Source organism: Anomaloglossus baeobatrachus, chromosome 1, assembly GCF_048569485.1.
Source record: "Anomaloglossus baeobatrachus isolate aAnoBae1 chromosome 1, aAnoBae1.hap1, whole genome shotgun sequence".
Classification (NCBI taxonomy): Eukaryota; Metazoa; Chordata; class Amphibia; order Anura; family Aromobatidae; genus Anomaloglossus; species Anomaloglossus baeobatrachus.
Genome location: NC_134353.1, coordinates 938,586,752 through 938,606,751, shown reverse-complemented (window position 1 = coordinate 938,606,751; position 20,000 = coordinate 938,586,752). Strand labels below are relative to the sequence as shown.

The 20,000-nt window shown below is 49.2% G+C and overlaps 1 protein-coding gene across 1 annotated transcript in view; it reads left to right on the top strand.

Moving 5' to 3' along the window:
- The window catches only part of AGXT2 (alanine--glyoxylate aminotransferase 2), a 50,059-nt gene that overhangs the window by 17,570 nt on the left and 12,489 nt on the right, over positions 1-20,000 (top strand). Inside the window, exons 4-9 of the mRNA XM_075343588.1 lie at positions 1,888-2,011; positions 2,109-2,203; positions 3,616-3,709; positions 13,907-14,000; positions 15,082-15,182; positions 17,051-17,143. Of these exons, the coding sequence (XP_075199703.1) occupies positions 1,888-2,011; positions 2,109-2,203; positions 3,616-3,709; positions 13,907-14,000; positions 15,082-15,182; positions 17,051-17,143 (601 nt within the window). The remainder of the gene's footprint in view (positions 1-1,887; positions 2,012-2,108; positions 2,204-3,615; positions 3,710-13,906; positions 14,001-15,081; positions 15,183-17,050; positions 17,144-20,000) is intronic.

The following is a 20,000-nucleotide window of genomic DNA, read 5'->3' as shown; positions in this document are numbered from 1 at the left end:
CTGCGCTCACCCACTGCTCGGGTCCGGCTGCTGCTGCTAGGTGGCTCGTGTGGTGGGCCGGATCCTGGGGACTCGAGCGGCCCTCCTCGCCCGTGAGTGAAAGGGGGTGGTTTGGTTTAGGGATATTGTCCGTGACGCCACCCACGGTTGTGGTGAGGTTGTGACACCACCGCTGCTCTGGACGGGGATCCCGGGGACTGATGACAGGGAGCAGCCTGGATGTTGTTTCTCCCCTCCGTGGGTAGGGGGGTTGGTTGTCCTGGGGCCCGGTGAGGGAGGGATGGCAGGCGGGTTACGGGGCCTGGTGAGGTGCAGGGTCGCGGGGGCAGAGCTGTGCCGCACGGCACTGTGGTACTCACTCAGCCAATGACGAATGCAGTCTCCGGTAAAACAAACGGCTGGATGGACGGGTCCCACAGACGGCTGCAGTAGCTCTCCCGGTAGGTTGGTGGTGACTGCCTTTCCCTGCACCTGTGTTGTGTTCACGGTTCCAATGCCTTCCCACCGGTAACCCGCTCCCCAGCTTGGATGGATGCTGAGAGAGCCCCTTTTGCCCGCAGGCTCTGGCCCTGGGAACTGTAGCCTTGGCGGTGACTGTGTTTCCCTTCACGGTTTGAGCTTTTGCCTTCAATCGGGTCTTGACTGGTGGGAAACCCCGGAGGTTCCCTTCGCTAACGGATTTGACCGGTTTTACGGCGACTCCTAGCCTAGTCGGGGTCCGTAAGACCTGCCGAATGGTGCTGGCTTCTCTTTGCTCCCCAATCCGGTACCGTCAGGCCACCGCCCGTCCCCGGTCCTTACGGTTCGCTCCAATCAGCCTCTCCTGCAGACGGTCACCACCGTCTGCCAACCTTGCTGTATGTGCCCGGGACACGCACCCGGACACGGTCAGTCTCCTCTACTGCCACTTCACTCCTTCTACTGCAAACTAATCTAATCTGACTCCTATTCCCGCCTCCAGGACTGTGAACTCCTCGGTGGGCGGGGCCAACCGCCTGGCCCACCCCCTGGTGTGGACATCAGCCCCTGGAGGGAGGCAACAAAGATTTTTGTTTGACTTCGGCGTGCCTAGCCGGGGTGTGGGGTGTGTTGTTGCAGTACCTGTGACGTCATGGCTTGTCCAGGGCGCCACACATCCTTACCCCACAAGGCAAGATCATGCATGGAGCCCCAGACTGAGTAAGGTTGACAGTCATCTTGAGTTTTTTCCATTTTTTAATAATGGTGCCAACAGTTGTTGCCTTCTCACCAAGCTGCTTGTCTATTGTCCTGTAGCCCTTCCCAACCTTGTGTAGGTCTACAAGTTTGTCCCTGGTGTCCTTAGACAATTTTTTCGTCTTGGCCATGGTGGAGAGGTTTGAGTGTGATTGAGTGTGTGGACAGGTGTCTTTTATACTTGTAATAAGTTCAAATAGGTGCAATTAAAAAAAATAACAGGTCTGTGAGAGAAGAATTCTTGCTGATTGGTCGGTGATAAAATACTTATTTCATGCAATAAAATGCAAATTAATAATTTCATACCTACACAATGGGACTTTCTGTATATTTTTAATTTTGCCACAGTTGACGTTACCTACGATAAAAATAACAGACCTCTCCATTCTTTGTAGGTGGAAAACTTGCAAAATCTGCAGAGGATCAAACACTTATTTTCCCCACTGTATCCACAGGACGCTGATATTTAGGAATACAGGAGCAGTAGAGCACATACATGACCACCGCACCCATTACAGACTACACTGGCTGCGATCATGCACGTGCGATACCGTCCCCACAGATACATAGAAGGGAATGGAACTTGTGGAGAGCAAATTCCGGCACCGTAATGGGGCCCCGTGTCATGTATGAAGACCACTGGAGACATTCTTTATATTTGTCTGTATGCAGGAAGGTGACAGACGCAGCGAAAAAGCAGCTCGATCGTCTCTGGCACACGACCAACATCTACTACCATTCTCCACTCCATGAATATGCCGAGAAACTGACCAGCCGGCTGCCGGGGAAGCTGAAGGTATCACCGCATCATGGAGGATCCGCACCGATCCACCTGCAGATAGATACATAGAGGGATAGATATTACCTTACATGATACATTATTCTTCTTCCAGGTCCTCTATCTCACCAACAGCGGCTCAGAGGCGAACGACCTCGCAATGCACATGGCAAGATTGTACACCGGCAACTATGATGTTATCGGTTTAAGGTGTGTTACAGACGTCCCGCCGGTGCAGGCCCCAATGATCAGACATTACTGAGCAATCCCAGACATCCCCCCGGTGCAAACCGCACTGATCAGACATTAATGACCGATCCCAGACATCCCCCCGGTGCAAACCGCACTGATCAGACATTAATGAGCGATCCCAGACATCCCCCCGGTGCAGACCCCACTGATCAGACATTAATGACCGATCCCAGACATCCCCCCGGTGCAAACCGCACTGATCAGACATTAATGAGCGATCCCAGACATCCCCCCGGTGCAGACCCCACTGATCAGACATTAATGAATGATCCCAGACATCCCCCCCGGTGCAGACCTCACTGATCAAACATTAGTTGTCCATCCCAGACATCCCCCCCCCGGTGCAGACCCCCCTGATCAGACATTAGTTGTCCATCCCAGACATCCCCCTCAATGCAGACCCCACTGATCAGACATTAATGGTCAATCCCAAACATCCCCCCCACTGATCAGACATTAATGGTCAATCCCAGACACCCCCCCCACTGATCAGACATTAATGACCGATCCCAGACATCCCCCCGGTGCAGACCCCACTGATCAGACATTAATGACCGATCCCAGACATCCCCCCGGTGCAGACCCCACTGATCAGACATTAATGACCAATCCCAGACATCCCCCCCGGTGCAGACCCCACTGATCAAACATTAGTTGTTCATCCCAGACATCCCCCCAGTGCAGACCCCACTGATCAGACATTAGTTGTCCATCCCAGACATCCCCCTCAATGCAGACCCCACTGATCAGACATTAATGGCCAATCCCAGATATCCCCCCGATACAGACCCCACTGATCAGACATTAAAGGTCAATCCCAAACATCCCCCCCACTGATCAGACATTAATGACCGATCCCAGACATCCCCCCAAAGCAGATCCCACTGAACAGACATTAATAACCGATCCCAGACATCCCCCCCACTGATCAGACATGGCCAATCCCAGACATCATCCTCAATGCAGACCCCACTGATCAGACATGGCCAATCCCAGACATCATCCCAAATGCAGACCCCACTGATCAGACATTAATAACCGATCCCAGACATCCCCCCAATGCAGACCCCACTGATCAGACATTAATGACCGATCCCAGACATCCCCCCCACTGATCAGACATGGCCAAGCCCAGACATCATCCCCAATGCAGACCCCATTGATCAGACATTAATGGCCGATCCCAGACATCCCCCTGGTGCAGACCTCACTGATTAGACATTAATGGCCGATCCCAGACATCCCCCCCCCAGTGCAGACCCCACTGATCAGACATTAATGGCCGATCCCAGACATCCCCTTTTAGACTTACAATGGGGATGGTGGGATTTCCATGCACTGACCCTGTATTGCCTCTTATTGTTCTACAGAAGCGGATACCACGGCGCCAGTCCTTATACCCTGGGGGTGACATCTGTTTCTGCCTATAAGCCTGGTGTGGCGCTCGGATTTGGGTGTCATACGGTAAACTTAATCTTCCTTCTCATGTCAGATTTCAGATTTTTACAGCGACCATAACCAGTATAGCCGGTCTATATATTGCACAATGCCACATACACATAAGTGCCAAGCTTCTGGCCCAATCCCTTCCACCCAGGAGCCAAAATGCCCAGAATTGCCCCCAAGAAAGCAAAAATTAGCAAAGTAAATAATCCCGATCTCATTGGGTCCATGAAGTTCATAAAACGATTCTATGGAAATTACCCTTTAAGGCCTAAAACACACTTCCGCAAAAAAAAGTACGTGTCTTACGGTCCGTTTTTCAGGTCCGTGACCCGTTTTTTACGGGCGTTTCTCCAGTACGTATGACATCTGTGTTGATGGCGTATGCTGTCCGTGTATGTGTACGTGGAATATCCGTGTGGAATGTCCGTTTGTGTGTTGCACAATGTCGTTGATACATGTCGGCTGACAGCAGACAGAGTTGCGCGATGAGAATGAACTCGGGTGAACTTCACCCGACTTCATTGTCATGCCGCGGCTCTGTCTGTGTGCCGCGTACTGATTAGCGGTCACCTGTGCAGGATTCACCAGTGACCGCTAATCCCCCGAGTGACTGAAGTGAGCAGCCCTCTCTCATACTCACCGATCCCCGATCTCCGGTGCGGCGCAGCTCAGCTGTTATTAAAACTCCGGTGGCTTTAACTATTTTGAAAAAGCCGGCCGCTCATTAATCAATCTTGTATTCCCTGCTTTCCCCGCCCACAGGCGCCTGTGATTGGTTGCAGTCAGACACGCCCCCCACGCTGAGTGACAGCTGTGTCACTGCACCCAATCACAGCAGCCGGTGGGCGTGTCTATACTGTGCAGTAAAATAAATAAATAAATTAAAAAAAAACTGCGTGCGGTCCCCCACAATTTTAATACCAGCCAGATAAAGCCATACGGCTGAAGGCTGGTATTCTCAGGATGGGGAGTCCCACGTTATGGGGAGCCCCCCAGCATAATAATATCAGTCAGCAGCCGCCCAGAATTGCCGCATACATTATATGCGACAGTTCTGGGACAGTACCCGGCTCTTCCCGATTTGCCCTGGTGCGTTGGCAACCGGGGTAATAAGGAGTTAATTGCAGCAACCCAGAGCTGCCACTAAATCCTAGATTAATCATGTCAGGCGTCTCCCCGAGATACCTTCCATGAGTAATCTGTAAGTTACAGTAAATAAACACATACCAGAAAAAATCCTTTATTTGCAATAAAAAATACTAACAAGTACCCTCGTTCACCACTTTATTAAGCACGAAAAACCCCTCAATGTCCGCGTAATCCACGGAGGTCCAGCGTCGCATCCAGCTCTGCTACATGGAGGTGACAAGAGCTGCAGAAGACACCGCCGTTCCTGTCAGCTCCACGCAGCAACTGAAGACAGCCGCGCGATCAGCTGAGCTGTCACTGAGGTAATTCGCGGCCACCGCTGGATCCTCCAACTGTGACAGCAAGTCGTCCGAGTGACAGCGATGTAGTCACAGGTGACTTGCTGTCACAGTTGGAGGATCCAGCGGTGGCCGCGAGTTACCTCAGTGACAGCTCAGCTGATCGCGCGGCTGTCTTCAGTTGCTGCGTGGAGCTGACAGGAACGGCGGTGTCTTCTGCAGCTGCTGTCACCTCCATGTAGCAGAGCTGGATGCGACGCTGGACCTCCGTGGATTACGCGGACATGGAGGAGTTTTTTGTGCTTAATAAAGTGGTGAACGAGGGTACTTGTTAGTGTTTTTTATTGCAAATAAAGGATTTTTTCTGGTGTGTGTTTATTTACTGTAACTTACAGATTACTTATGGAAGGTATCTCGGGGAGACGCCTGCCATGATTAATCTAGGATTTAGTGGCAGCTATGGGCTGCCATTAACTCCTTATTACCCCGATTGCCAACGCACCAGGGCAAATCGGGAAGAGCCGGGTACTGTCCCAGATCTGTCGCATATAATGTTTGCGGCAATTCTGGGCGGCTGCTGACTGATATTGTTAGGCTGGGGGGCTCCCCATAACGTGGGGCTCCCCGTCCTGAGAATACCAACCTTCAGCCGTATGGCTTTATCTGGCTGGTATTAAAATTGTGGGGGACCGCACGCCGGGTTTTTTTTAATTTATTTATTTATTTATTTTACTGTATAGACACGCCCACCGGCTGCTGTGATTGGGTGCAGTGACACAGCTGTCACTCAGCGTGGGGGGCGTGTCTCACTGCAACCAATCACAGGCGCCTGTGGGAGGGTAAAGCAGGGAATACGAGATTGATTAATGAGCGGCCGGCTTTTTCAAAGTAATTGTTGCCGCGCATTCTCTGCACAGCTGTTCCTCACCGCGCTGGTGATCGGGGAGCGGTATGAGCCGGGGGAAGAAACAGACCGAGCGCCAATGTAAGTATGACTGAGAACATCATGAAAAAAGGTAAGTAGACTGAATTTAACAAAAAAAAAAAAATAACATCGTTCGTATAAAAACGCACACGGACGAAACGTGCTGAACACGGACATAGTCCGTGTGCGGTCCGTGCAGGCACGGACCCATAGACTTTAGCGGGTCCGTGCCTGTGTGATGCCGGCCAAAAACGGACATGTTGTCCGTGTCGAAAAGCGCACACACGTACTTACCACACGGACACACGTTCCGTGTGATTTTACGTGTGTGTGCCATCTACCATAGAGTAACATGGGTCTCCGTATCTCCGTGTCTCCGGTACGTGCAAATACGTACTGCACACGTAGAGAAAAAAAACGGATGTGTGTTGCGGGTCTAAGTGAAAGGTACTGACCTGCAATACCAGACACAGCCACTACTAACTGAATGGCGCTGTGTCCAGACTTATGAAATGGCAAAAAAAACCACAATTCCTCCATATTATAACGCAGCTTTCAAGCCTGATACACCTGTATCTGCCACATAGGATATACCCGTACGCCCTATTCGTAAAGGGATTAAAACTATATATATAATGTTAAATAACATTGAAAAAAATACATATAAAATTTTTCTCATTGCCTCATAGTAAAGCACCATACTATAAAACAAACCTTTTCTCACAAGGTAATATCAGGAAAAAAAAAAAGAATAATAAAATGAAATAATGCCAGAAAAAAGTTATCAAAAAGTCACCAAAAATGAAATCTCCAGCTCGTCCCATGGATAATCATACATATCTATGTGACACCCTTTTAAAGAGGATCAATCATAAGGTAATAAATGACCAGTTTTCTCGCTTATGTTATTCCCGCTTCTCCCCTGAGTTTTCCGCTTTTTATATTTTTTTATTCCGACTTACACTTCTAGAGATATGGGCCTTTTTAATTTAGGGATCATTTTTATGGTCTTTACAAAGGGAGCGTGACTCACAGGGTAATTATGCAAAGCAGCCTAAAGACACGCCCCTGAGGAGCATGTGAGCCACACCCCCTTTTGTAATGGTCATAAAACGGCCCATATCTCTGGAACCGTGTGGTGGAATTTAAAAAAAAATAAGGAATAAAATAAGAGCAAGGGGGGGCGTGGCCGGAGCTTCATGGAGCAGGTCGTGTAGGGTCTGAGCTCCTCCACCCAGGAGTGAAATAAGCCCATTTACATCAGCTTGGAGGGCCCAGGATGGGGAAGAGAAAGCCCCTAAAGGCTAACAGAGACCAGGGAGCCCCAGCGCCGCTCACCCTGGACTCCTATCTACTAAAGGAGATGCCAGGGGAGCAAGAACAGGAGGACGCCAAGATGGCGGGGACGCCACATCCCCTGCTTCCTCAGACTGCTGCGGCTCCGGGAGGTACGGGAGACAGTGGACGGAGGAGACCGGAGCACACCACAGATGGAGGAGGAGGTGAGGAGACTGGAGGGGCCGGCGACGCAAGCGGAGGAAGGGAGGAAGACCCTGCAGACGCCGGCAGGAGCGGGCCGGACCTCGTGGCTAAGATGGCGGCGGCAGCGGAGGAGAAGCGCAGTGACTTACCTCCTCGCGGCCGGGACCAGGTCGGCGGTGAACAAGCTGAGGTCACACGCCCATGGACTGCAGGATCGGGTAGGAGGCTTCCGTTCTCCCTAGAGGCGAGCTCCGGCGGTCGCATGGAGATGGGGGAAATGCCGCTCCTCCCCCCACTGGAGATCCTGGAGAGCGGCGGCGGATGGAGTCCGTCGGCTCTGGCTCCAGATTCACAGGGGGAGACCGGTGACTCAGCCTGGGGCGATGGAGCTGAGGACTGGGGGAGCTCTGGTAGTGGACAAATGGAAGGTTTAATGGGGGACGGGGGAGAGGCGCAGGAAAAGGTCCAGGAGGCCAGGAGTGAAACCCGGCAGCCTGCAACAATCCCCCAGCCTGTGTGGGATGATCCAGAATCTCATGAGGGTGCCCCCCTGTCCTCCCTGCTGGGACCACCAATATTACAGAGTGAGACTCTCACCCCAATGCCCCAAAGACGCCAGAAATCAACTGGGGAAGCAGGGCCAAAGAGCCCAGTCCCTGTAACACGATATAAAGAGTCCACTAAGACCCCACTGAGCCCGCCTGGCAGAGTGGCTTCCGGGAGGAGGCCACCGGGAAACCTGACTGCTGGACCAGTACCTCCGCAGCCTGTGTGTCCTCCAGCAGAATGGTGGGAGTTTGTACGTCAGCTCCCTACAAAAACGGATTTCCAAGCACTTATTTCTGAGGTAAAAGACACCTGCAGGTCTGAAATAGCGGCGGTCCGACAGGATGTAGTATCTATCTCTAAAAGAATAAACCAGTTGGAGACGGATCACAACGATGCTAGAACAACCATTCGCCACCTCCAGTCCCATGCCTCATCTCAAGCCGACGCCATAAGAGAACTACAGCGTCATATTGAAGATCTCGACAACAGAGGCAGACGCCATAATATAAGGGTCAGAGGCGTGCCGGAGGCCCAAGTAAAGGAGGACGTTACAAAAATTCTGCAGACCATATTTAATTCACTCCTCCAGCGCCCTCCTGATAGCCCGATTCCTATGGACAGAGCACACAGGGCTTTGCGCCCCAAAAATTTGACAGGGAACCCGAGAGACATTATATGTCATATTGTGGACTTCCAACTTAAAGACGAAATAATGTTCAGAGCACGACCGCCAAAACAGGCGATGTACCAAGATGCTAGGATCCAACTGTTCCAGGATCTTTCATGGTTGACACTACAGCAGCGGAGGGCCCTCCGCCCATTATTGTCATCCCTGAAGGCTAACAATATCCTCTATAGATGGGGGTTCCCGTTCAGTCTGTCTGCACGGCGAGGGGAAACGTCGGCCAGCCTTCGGACCCCTGCAGATCTGGAGTCATTTTGCCGGGCATTCGACCTTCCTGTCCCGGATTTGCCAGACTGGACTCTGCCCCAACAGATACAGCAGCTCTCTCAGACCTGGCAGCCGGCGGCGGCGGCACGTAAACGGCGATCTAGAGGCCCAAGAGCGGAAGGTCCTACCTGATGGCTTTTCTCCGTGACTTTATAGTCTTTCTCTTTTGACCTCATACGGGAATTCCAAGGGATCAACTGACTTGCTTATATTACTTCCCTTTTTTCCTGGGACATCCTCCTTTATACAAAATCCTGGGGGGGGGGTTTAGATCCCTGGACCAGTTTGTGAGGTTCCGCCACTAACCCTTTTGCAGAGCCGTACCAATTGATTCGCACTTTGGTTTATAGTGCAGGTTATAGTTAGTGAGGTATCTTTAACTTTGTATAAAAGTGAGTCGACTCTGCTGGTGGGGTAGTGGACAGTTGGGGTTGATTCCATACCCTTAATACATAATTGAAGAGTTTCTATTTGTTGCTAGAACGTAGGTATGTTTTGGTTTATTCTTTTTTGTTCTGGTTGTACTCACAGGTATGCAACTCACTATAGTAAAGGCGCTCTGTTTCGGAGGGGCCCAGGGAGTATATCTACCATACACATCGAGCGACAGTCTCAAACACCAGCTCTGACATTAGCTTACATTAAAACGCCGGGATGGCTACGTTGATGAGCCTTAATGTGAAGGGGTTGAATTCCGATGTTAAAAGGAGGTTGGTTCTTCAGGAGATGCGAAAATCACTGGCGGATGTGGTGTTTCTGCAAGAGACACACTTTACGGAAAAAAGCTCTTTTAACTTTGCCCGCCATTGGTTTCCTCAATCCTTTTCGGCTACACATACAAAAAAGAAAGCGGGGGTGGCTATACTAATCTCTCGCACCTGCCCGCTCCAAGTGAGCAAGTGGGAAGCAGATCCCTCAGGTCGCTACCTGATTATTCAGGGTATGTTGAATGGGATGAAATTAGTTCTTTGTAACCTCTATGCTCCAAACTCTAATCAGAATAGATTTGTTTCCTCGGTTCTCTCACGCCTACCGCAGGATCGGGGGCTCTTTCACATTATAGGAGGGGACTTCAATATGGTGTTTTCACACAGAGCCGATAAAATGCTAGCACCCTCGCAATCCACAAACTTAGGTAGGTCATCTAATTTGTCCACGGGATTTCGCAAGTTGATCCATAAATACCACCTATTCGACCTGTGGAGAATTGATAACCCGACAGCAAGACAATACACCTTCTTCTCACACCCTCATAGTTCCCACAGCCGAATAGATTATTTTTTTGGTAATATTCTCACTCTTAGAACACTCCGACAAGCACAAATAGGCAGTATCACGTGGTCAGATCATGCCCCTTTACTACTACACCTTAATTTAACAAATGTTCCCCCAAAAAGAACCCACTGGAGACTAAATGAATCCCTCCCATCTCACTAACCCTACTTCTCGAGAATCTATCTGTAAGGCCATACAGAATTACTTTACGGAGAATTCTCAGACCCCTCCATCTTTCCCAGTGATATGGGAAGCCCACAAGGCGGTTATTAGAGGGGAGTGCATAGCTATTTCCTCCAAGCTCAAAAAGGACTCACAGTACCTTTATCGTCAATGTGAAACAGACCTTCGAGCAGCGGAGGAACGCCTTCGCATCCACCCCTCTAAGACCCGCCTGAAAGCGGTAATAGATCTCAGATCTAAATTAAAAGAGATATCGCACGGGAAAATAGAAAAGCTCTTACGTTACTCACGCCAGAAGTACTATGAGTATGGTAATAAGCCACATACGATGCTGGCCAGAAGGCTCCGGGACCAAACGATAACTTCCGCACCTAGCGCCATAAAGGACACTTTGGGTACCCCTCATTATGATCCCACAAAAATCGCACAACTCTTTCACGCATATTATACATCCCTGTACTCTATCCCCCCGCCACTACCCATGTCCCACCCAGATAGAACAACAATAATGAATGATTATTTGGCTGACTGTCACCTTCCAAAACTGTCCCAGGAAGCTCTGAAGGATCTTAACCGAGAAATAACCCCGGATGAGATCCATCAGACCGTCAAAGACCTCCCAAACCACAAGGCTCCGGGCCCAGATGGGTTTACTTACCTATATTACAAAACCTTCCTGGGAGAATTGTCGCCTCATTTGACTCACCTTTTAATCTTTTTATGAGGGGTGAAGACATCCCAAATACTTTCTTACACTCTTACATAACTGTTATACCTAAGGCAGGTAGGGATCCCATGGATTGTGCGAGCTATCGCCCGATCAGCCTCTTAAATTCTGATCTTAAAATATTCACCAAACTGTTGGCGGATCGTCTAAATAACTGGATTCCACAGCTGGTCCATAAAGACCAAGTAGGTTTCGTCCGCTATCGGCAGGCGGGGGACAACACCCGAAGGATCTTAGATCTGGTGGAGGTGGTGAACAGAGAAGGAGTAGAAGCACTTCTTCTGGGACTAGACGCGGAGAAGGCTTTTGATAGGCTGGACTGGTCCTTCATGTTTTCTGTGTTGGACCACTTCGGCATGTCGGGACCATTTGTCTCAGCCTTGCGGGGCTTGTACTCCCTCCCCGCGGCGACAATTCGCCTTCCTCATGCACACTCCAGTCCCCTGCCCATTCGAAATGGAACTAGACAGGGCTGTCCTCTGTCCCCCTTGTTATATGTCCTAAGCATTGAGCCTCTGGCAGCACGTATTCGACTTAATCCGGATATTGGGGGGGTCAAGGTTCAGGATAAATCCTTTAAAGTGGCCCTATTTGCAGACGACGTCCTGTTGTCCCTGACTAATCCCGTCATTTCCCTGCCAAACTTACACGCAGTGCTCACACAATACGCTAGACTCTCGGGTTATAAACTCAACTGCGACAAAACAGAGGCCCTGCCGCTTAACATCCCAGAAACTAAATTACAGATCCTTAAACAAAACTTCAAGTATTCCTGGCGTTCAGATTCCCTACGATATTTAGGAGTCAAAATAACCCCTAATTATAAAACATTATATCAAGCCAATTTCCCGCCCCTGATACGCGAAGTGGAAAATAGCCTGAAAAAATGGTCGTCACTTCAGATTTCATTTTTGGGTAAAATCGCTACAATTAAAATGTCAGTTAACTCTAAATTTCTGTATCTCTTTGAAACACTACCGGTGCGGGTTCCCCTGGGGGTATTGAAAAAAGTCCAATCAAAACTTCTGCAATTTATTTGGCACTCAGGAAGGCACCGCATCCCGGATTCAGTACTATGCGCACCACGTACAAAAGGGGGCTTGTCGTGTCCTAATCTTAGGCTTTACTACTATGCCGCACACCTGCGCAGCCTGACGTCATGGACGACCCTACCGGCTTTTAACAGGTGGACGGAAATAGAGAAGCTTTGGATGGCACCTTTCCACCCCAGCTCTCTAATATGGGGACGCCCTAGTGAAACCCCATCCAGAGAACTCCTAGGTCCGATGGCGTTTACAAGAGAGGTGTGGCGGCAGTGTAGAATGAAGTTTCAGCTGGCCTCACAGTCTTCCCTGTTGACCCCTTTCTTGTTCACGCCACATCTGACAAAGGGCATGAACCCGGGGGTGACGGGGCAATGGGCAAAGGCGGGCCTATACTGTTTTCGGGATCTGGTCAACCCGGTTACGCTGAAATTGAAGCCATTTTCGGATTTGCGACATCACTACAACCTACCCCTTCACCTATATTCCTCATATCAACAGATATCACATTTTTTCACAGACATTATGGGACGGGCGGGGGCGCGACGTCCCACAGCGTTCGAAATTCTTTGTTCAGGCAGGACTTCAACCAGGGGACTGATCTCGGCTATTTATAATATTTTGATAAGCGGGGACCCGCCGGAAGCACTAAAGCATTCATATATGAAGAGATGGGAGGGATGGGTTGGATGCCCCCTTTCAGATGTACTATGGTCAGTTATATGGGCTAGGACATTTAGGTCCTCGATTAGCACTCTTTATAAGGAAAACCAAGTAAAGATCCTCATGACATGGTACCACACACCTGAACTACTACACAAATTTAACCGTACCTACCCAGATGTGTGTTGGAGATGTGGCCTTGGGGGAGCATCCCAATACCATATATTCTGGACATGCCCGCTCATTGGGGGCTTCTGGGAGGAGGTGGAATCCTTGATTGGCTGATTGGTAGGGAGTAGTGTGACCAGAGATCCGGTAGTGTATTTGCTGAATGCCCTCCCACCGTCTCTTAGCAAACCTGAACTAAAGCTTTTACTCCATGTCCTTACTGCGGCCAAGTGTCTAATTTCACTGTTCTGGAGAAGGGTAGCCCCGCCCTCTGTCTCAGATTTATATGCCAGAATAAAAGATGTCAGGAATATGGAAAAGCTCACAGCTCAGCTCCATAATACAATGGATAAGTTCACAGTGACATGGTCTCTTTGGGATGCTCTAGTGGACACATACCGGATCTAGGGTCGGATATGGGAATGAAGGGATTGACACTCGGGGTTTGGAGTGGTATCTGGGGACACCTCCCACCTTCCACCCACCTTCCACTTGGCGCTTGGAGTCTTGGTGATATAGTCTATTAATGAGCATACCTGTGAAATGGTATATTTATTCGTGTAATTGCATATCCGTGTATTATTCTTTTCTTTTCTGTTGTCCAATATGTTTTAAAAAACAAAAACCTTTTTCAAAATAAAAAGTTGAATAAAAAAAAAAAAATAAGAGCAAGAAAGGCAGACAGAACGTGGGTCCTAATGGGGGACATCTTCACCTGAGGAGTCATTGGTGGCTGTTGAATGTAGGACGCACCCCTTTAGGGAGGGGTATGTGTTGTCTTTTTATTAATGTTGCATCTTTTTGTAATGTCTCCTCCGTAGACGATGTGTCCTGATGTTTTTCGAGGTATATGGGGAGGAAGCCATTGCAGAGATTCTCCCGTTCAGACCACACGGACCTGCTCCTGTTCTCCAGGTAAGAACCATTGCCTGACAAGATGATGAGATAAAAAACTCATCGTCCTCATCTATTCCCCAAACCAAAGAGCAACTACAGACAGCGCCTCCCTCTGTGGAGGACCCAAGGGGCGATACATTTTATGAACAATTTATAGATTTTAATGGCCACCATGTAATACATCATCTGTCCTGTGGAGGCACTGCAGGGGACTTTGAATACTTTATTCCTTTAAAAACTACATTTTCTATGAAGCTTTACAGCTTCAACCCAGCCCCTGCTAATATTACAACCCATCGGCACCTAGCAATCACTTCTATGAGTCCCTGAATCAGTGCCCCTGGGAAATCAACCCACTTAAAAAAACCTGGCACCTGATCAGAAGTTGGCCATTTTTGCTCTTATTTTATCCCCTCTACTCTCCTCAGTATTCAGTTTCTTATTTTTTTAAAATCCGTCATACGGTTACAGAAATGTATACCTTTTTATTTAGTGCCATTTTTCATTGTCCTTACCTTGGGGGCGGTGCTCACAGGGTAATTATGTGCAAGAGCCTAAAGACACGCCCATGAGGAGCCTGTGAGTTCTGTTAATTGGTAAATACCATACAAATTAGCACTAAGACAACAGCAAAATACTCAGATGAGAATCAGGAATAAAATAAAAGCATGAAGTGTGAACTTTTGAACAGATCCTCACGTCCATGACTGACAGCAGCATACAACAAAGATAAACTGCAGCGATCAGAGCTAGCTCCAGTTGCTGTGGTTAGAGGCAGCTGCTGGTTATATAACTCAGTCAGTACCCATCAGCCTGAGCACGCTCAATATACTCCAAATATGTTTGGTGGATGTCGCAAGGGGTTAATGGAAAGGGCTGAGCGAAGCCTATGATGGCTAATAAGGCACAACACTCACACGAAAGCTCAGAACCCCCCACAACAACATCTTCCGACATATGACTAGGCAATAACTGCATGAAATTTTATATATATAAAAAATGTATAAAAGTTATCGAAACTTATAAAGTGCAACAATTACACACGGACACTAGGTGTCGCTGTCCCGCTGATTCATGTGACCTCTTCTTCATCCCACAGACTCCTGTGAAGCTAAAGACAGATACATTGAACAGTTAAAGGACACCCTGGACACCAGCGTTGCCAAGAACATAGCCGCGTTTATAGCCGAACCCATCATGGTAAAAAAAAAATAGTGCAAATATTAAGACGGCAGAAATAAAAAATGTGCAAATCAAAGGGTTTTCCATTCATTAGAAAAACATGGCTGCTTTCTTCCAGAAAGAGCGCCACCCCTGTCCACAGGTCGTGTCTGGTACTGCAGCTCATGAAGCTCCATTAAAGTGAGCTTCAGTATAACTTGCAGACCGGACGTTATCAGCCACTATTTTCTAATCCTGCATGACCTCTTTAAAATATATGGAGACTACACCTGGGCATTTTTTTTTTTTCACTTAAATGCATGTATTTTGGACTCATAATAATTTTTGCAATTGGATTTCATTAAAAATGTTGCAGCTTTTGACTTTTACAGTCTCTTTGTTTCCCTGCACATTGCAGGCTACAGAATGAGTTAACTGAAAATTCATCAGTGAGCTTTGTTTTGGCTGGTGTTTGTAACTACGGTATGCTATCAGTCTTTTGCTGAGCTCCTCTGAGCTGATTTATGACCACATCAAAGTTTAACTCAACTTTTCATAGGTAAAATCTTTCTTCCGTTAATACATACTTTCTCATTACTGAGATAGGAGATGATGACAGTTGGTGACTTTAAAAATCTATGGAGAGGGAGGAGTTGAAGGTAGACAGATATTCTGCTGCAAGTTCTCCTGAAATGACCATTTTTTGTTACACCACATGTCACTGTCATTTCAGGAGAACTTGCAGCAGAATGTCTGTGTGTTCCTCTAGCTCCTCCCACTCCATAGATTTAAAATGTAACTGTCATTTCAGGAGAACTTGCTTCGGAATGCCTGTGTGTTCCTTTGGCTCCTCCCACTCCATAGATTTAAAATGTAACTGTCATTTCAGGAGAACTTGCTTCGGAATGCCTGTGTGTTCCGCTAGCTCCTCCCACTCCATAGATTTAAAATGTAACTGTCATTTCAGGAGAACTTGCTTCGGAATGCCTGTGTGTTCCTCTAGCTCCTCCCACTCCATAGATTTAAAATGTAACTGTCATTTCAGGAGAACTTGCTTCAGAATGCCTGTGTGTTCCTCTAGCTCCTCCCACTCCATAGATTTAAAGTGTAACTGTCACTTAAGGAGAACTTGCAGCAGAATGTCTGTGTTCGTCTAGCTCCTCACCACTCCATACATTTAAAATATAACTGACATTTCAGAAGACCTTGCCGCAGAATGTCTGTGTTCCTCTAGCTTCTCCCTCTCTATAGATTTAAAATGTAACTGTCATTTCATATGAACTTGCAGTGGAATGTTTGTGTGTTTCTCTAGCTCCTCCCTTTTTCATAGATTTAAAATGTAACGGTCACTTAAGGAGCACTTGCAGCAGAATGTCTGTGAGTTTCTCTAGCTCCTCCCTCTATAGATTTAAAATGTAACTGTCATTTCATATGAACTTGCAGTGGAATGTCTGTGTGTTCCTCTAGCTCCTCCCACTCCATAGATTTAAAGTGTAACTGTCACTTAAGGAGAACTTGTAGCACAATGTCTGTGTGTTCCGCTAGCTCCTTCCACTCCATAGATTTTTAAAGCTGTCATTTCTTATCTCAGAAATGGGATAATCCGTATTCACTGGAGAAAAGATTTTACCTATTACATTGAGAATATTACAAATTAAAAAAATCAGACCTGGAGATGATAAAAGCAGATTTATGTATTGAAATGTAAAAAAAAAAACCAAAAAACAATGGTTACTCTTTAAGGTAAGTTGAGCAAAGCTGTGGTTAGACGGTAAGGGTGGGTCCAACAAGCCCCTCCAAGCGGGTACCACCCTGACTCTATGCCCCATGTGAAGAAGCCACGACCCAGGGTGAGGATGTCATGTTGTTCCTGTATCTTGCAGTCTGACTCTTTCCTTATTTTCCAGGGTGTCGGAGGAGTCGTTCAGTATCCCAAAGGATTTTTAAAAGAGGCCTATGAGCTTGTACGAGAACGAGGAGGGCTATGTATAGCGGATGAGGCAAGTCTCTGTATTCCAGAAATCATCTCTCTGTGCTGAGCCTGCGCAGGGCTTCTGCTTATAAAGAGCAGCCAATCAGAACAGAACAAGCTGCAGACAGGAGAGCAAGAGCCACTGCCTGAACCAATGAGGAGGCAGTGGGTGTGTCTTAAACTACCTCCTGGTAACCCCAGCTGTAGTCACAGATCACAGCTCTATTGTACTGAAAAGGGGGGTGGAAATCCAACAGAAAAAAAATGTGTGTGGCATTGTAACGGGGTGGCGGGGGTGCCTCGGGGATTGTAGTCGTGGCCCCTTTTTCTATCAGGCTTACCCCTGGCTCCGCCGTCACTTTTGGGACAGGAGATGAATTGATGGGGCAGAGTGTGGTGGTGCAGATGTCGCCGTCAGAGATACAAACACTTGATAGACGTGGATCAATTGAATCAGCAGACATGTTTATTGTACACTTCTTCATGACAGAGGCAATACTCAGATGATGTCACAACTTTCGGCTGGGGAAAACCTTCTCTGGATGTCTCCTCTAGTGGGTATGTGCCCGGCTACTCCACTTCACCTGGCTCCCACTCCGGCTAACACAGACTGGACCCACACCAATACTGCTTCACACTTGAGGACACTTCTTCTCTTCTTTTCCTTCACTTTCCTGTTCACCCAGCTCCCACACTCTGCCCCTTCTGCTTCTTCTCTCCCGTCCCGTACTCAACTGCCTCAGACTCAAACTTTCCCTTAACCACTCCTTTTCTCCCTCCCCCTTCTGCTGCCGGCTCCACCTGGCTCCTACACTGTTGCTGTGGGGACAGCCGTCCCACCCGGCCACTAGGGGAAACCCACTAAAACAGAATAAAACATCTTTATTAAATCACATCAACATTAACAGTTTTCAGGGGGAAACTGCGCCTCCTTGTCTGCCCACCCCTTGTCTGGGTCTGCCCACCCCTTACATTCCTCCCCTCTTTAAGCCTTAGCCTCCCGGCAAGGCCCGCACCTGAAAAACAGAAACTGAGCAATATACAAACTTAGCAGCAAAGTCACTTTTATAAAAACCTTAAAAAAAATGTTCACATGAAGGCACACTCAAGGGGCGCACAAGTCTGGCGCCCGGAGTCTCTCCTGGGAGCTCCCGGTCTTAGTAGATAGTGTGCCCGGAGGCTTTTACAGCACTCCTGGTCTTTGTAGACGATGTACCCGGAGGCTTTCACAGCACTCCCGGTCTTTGAAGGCAGGATCATAAAACAACAAAGTCTTCTTTGACAACACAGAAGGGGCCCCTGGGCTCAGTCCAGCATCAGGCTCCTTCCGGGCTCGTTAGCTTAAACTTTGGTTGCAAACTGTGGAACTTTTCCGGCTCTGGAACAATGCCGGTATTCAACATGAACATGTCCATTACCTCCGGTCATCACGGGTCACTCGGGGTGGTAAGCGCGCTGCCACTCGGCCCGCTGAGCCCTCACATAATCAGAAAGGGACTGACCTGGCAAGCGGCGCAGCCTCCGGAATGGTTCGTAGTTGACGGGTGGTTCTGGCGCCTCCGCCTCCGCTTTTGCCTCCTCAACCCCCGACGGGGGTGACGGGGTCTCTGAACGGGACGGCTGTGGGCTGCCCACGACGATTACCGGATGTGTGACCAGGCTCTGGTGAATTGCCAGCACCGCCGGGGTCCCCTTCTCTGGGTCAGCACTCGGTCCGGTCATAACTTCAGGTGATACCGCTAGTGTGCTTCTCGGCCGGGAAATCTCAGCCAGTACCGGTCTCTGTTGGGTACGCCTCCGGTATTGGCACTCTTCCCATTCGATTTCTTGCTGCCACTGCGCGGCCTCTTGTGTAGTGGGCATCCGGGTCACCCCTACTGCAAATAGGCCCCGGCATCCCACTTCTCTCCGGAATCTCACTTTTTCTCCCGGGTACAAGGTATGAAGGCGTTGTGGTAAGCCCTCAGTGTCCAGGTTTACCCGGTTGTAGAAGAAATGGTCACTGGTCTCCTCGTCCTCAATGAATCCATAGCCCTCTTTCTGGTTAAATTTGACTACGGTGCCAACGGTACACTGCCGTTCAAACTCGTCACTGAGAGGACCGGCCATCATCTCGCGGGCCACGGTCTCGGCCAGTAACCTCTCCTGCACCGGATCGGGTTCAGGCGATGGGGACTTTCGCTGCGTCAGGGGCGTCTGTTTCACCGGCTCCCAAAAGAATCCCCACTCGTCTTCTTCTAGCTCCCGGGCATGTTGCTCTTCCGGGGCCGGAACTGCTGTGTGTGTTGGAGCTCCCAGGACTTGGTTTCCCGGATGTAGCTGTGCCGTGTAGGTGGCCCGGACTTCAGTCGAGGTCTCACCGGTCGCGGCGTCCCAGGTAGTGACCCAGGATACTTTTGTGGGCCACTCCGGTCCTTCTGGCACAGCCGGTAGGGCAAGGGTAAGTCCTTCCGCGGCCGCAGTCTGCTTCGGGCGTCCTCTGCCCAGGCTGGTTGCTACCAGCGCGCCCACTGCAGCATGCAGTCTTCTCGGAGTCTCCATTTTGCTCGGTGTCAGTCTCTGTGCTCTCGCTTCTTGCAATGGCGCCGGGGACAGTGGAGATGCTGGAGAAGGTGGAGGCGGGCCTTCTTTTCCCGCTCTTGGGTACACTCCACCCCCAGTCTTGCACATCAAGTCGACCCGGCCAAGGCGGCTCTTCTTTTTTCCTGTAACGCCGCCCACTTCACGTATCTTCATCAGCATCCTGGGGCCAGCACCTCCCCTCTTTGAGCGGCGCACTCCGCACTTCTTTTTCTTCACCGGCCAGCCCCAGGCTCTTCTTTTGGCGCCAATTCTTCGCGCTCTCACTGTGTTCATGAAGACGGCGGCCATCTTGCCGCCATCTT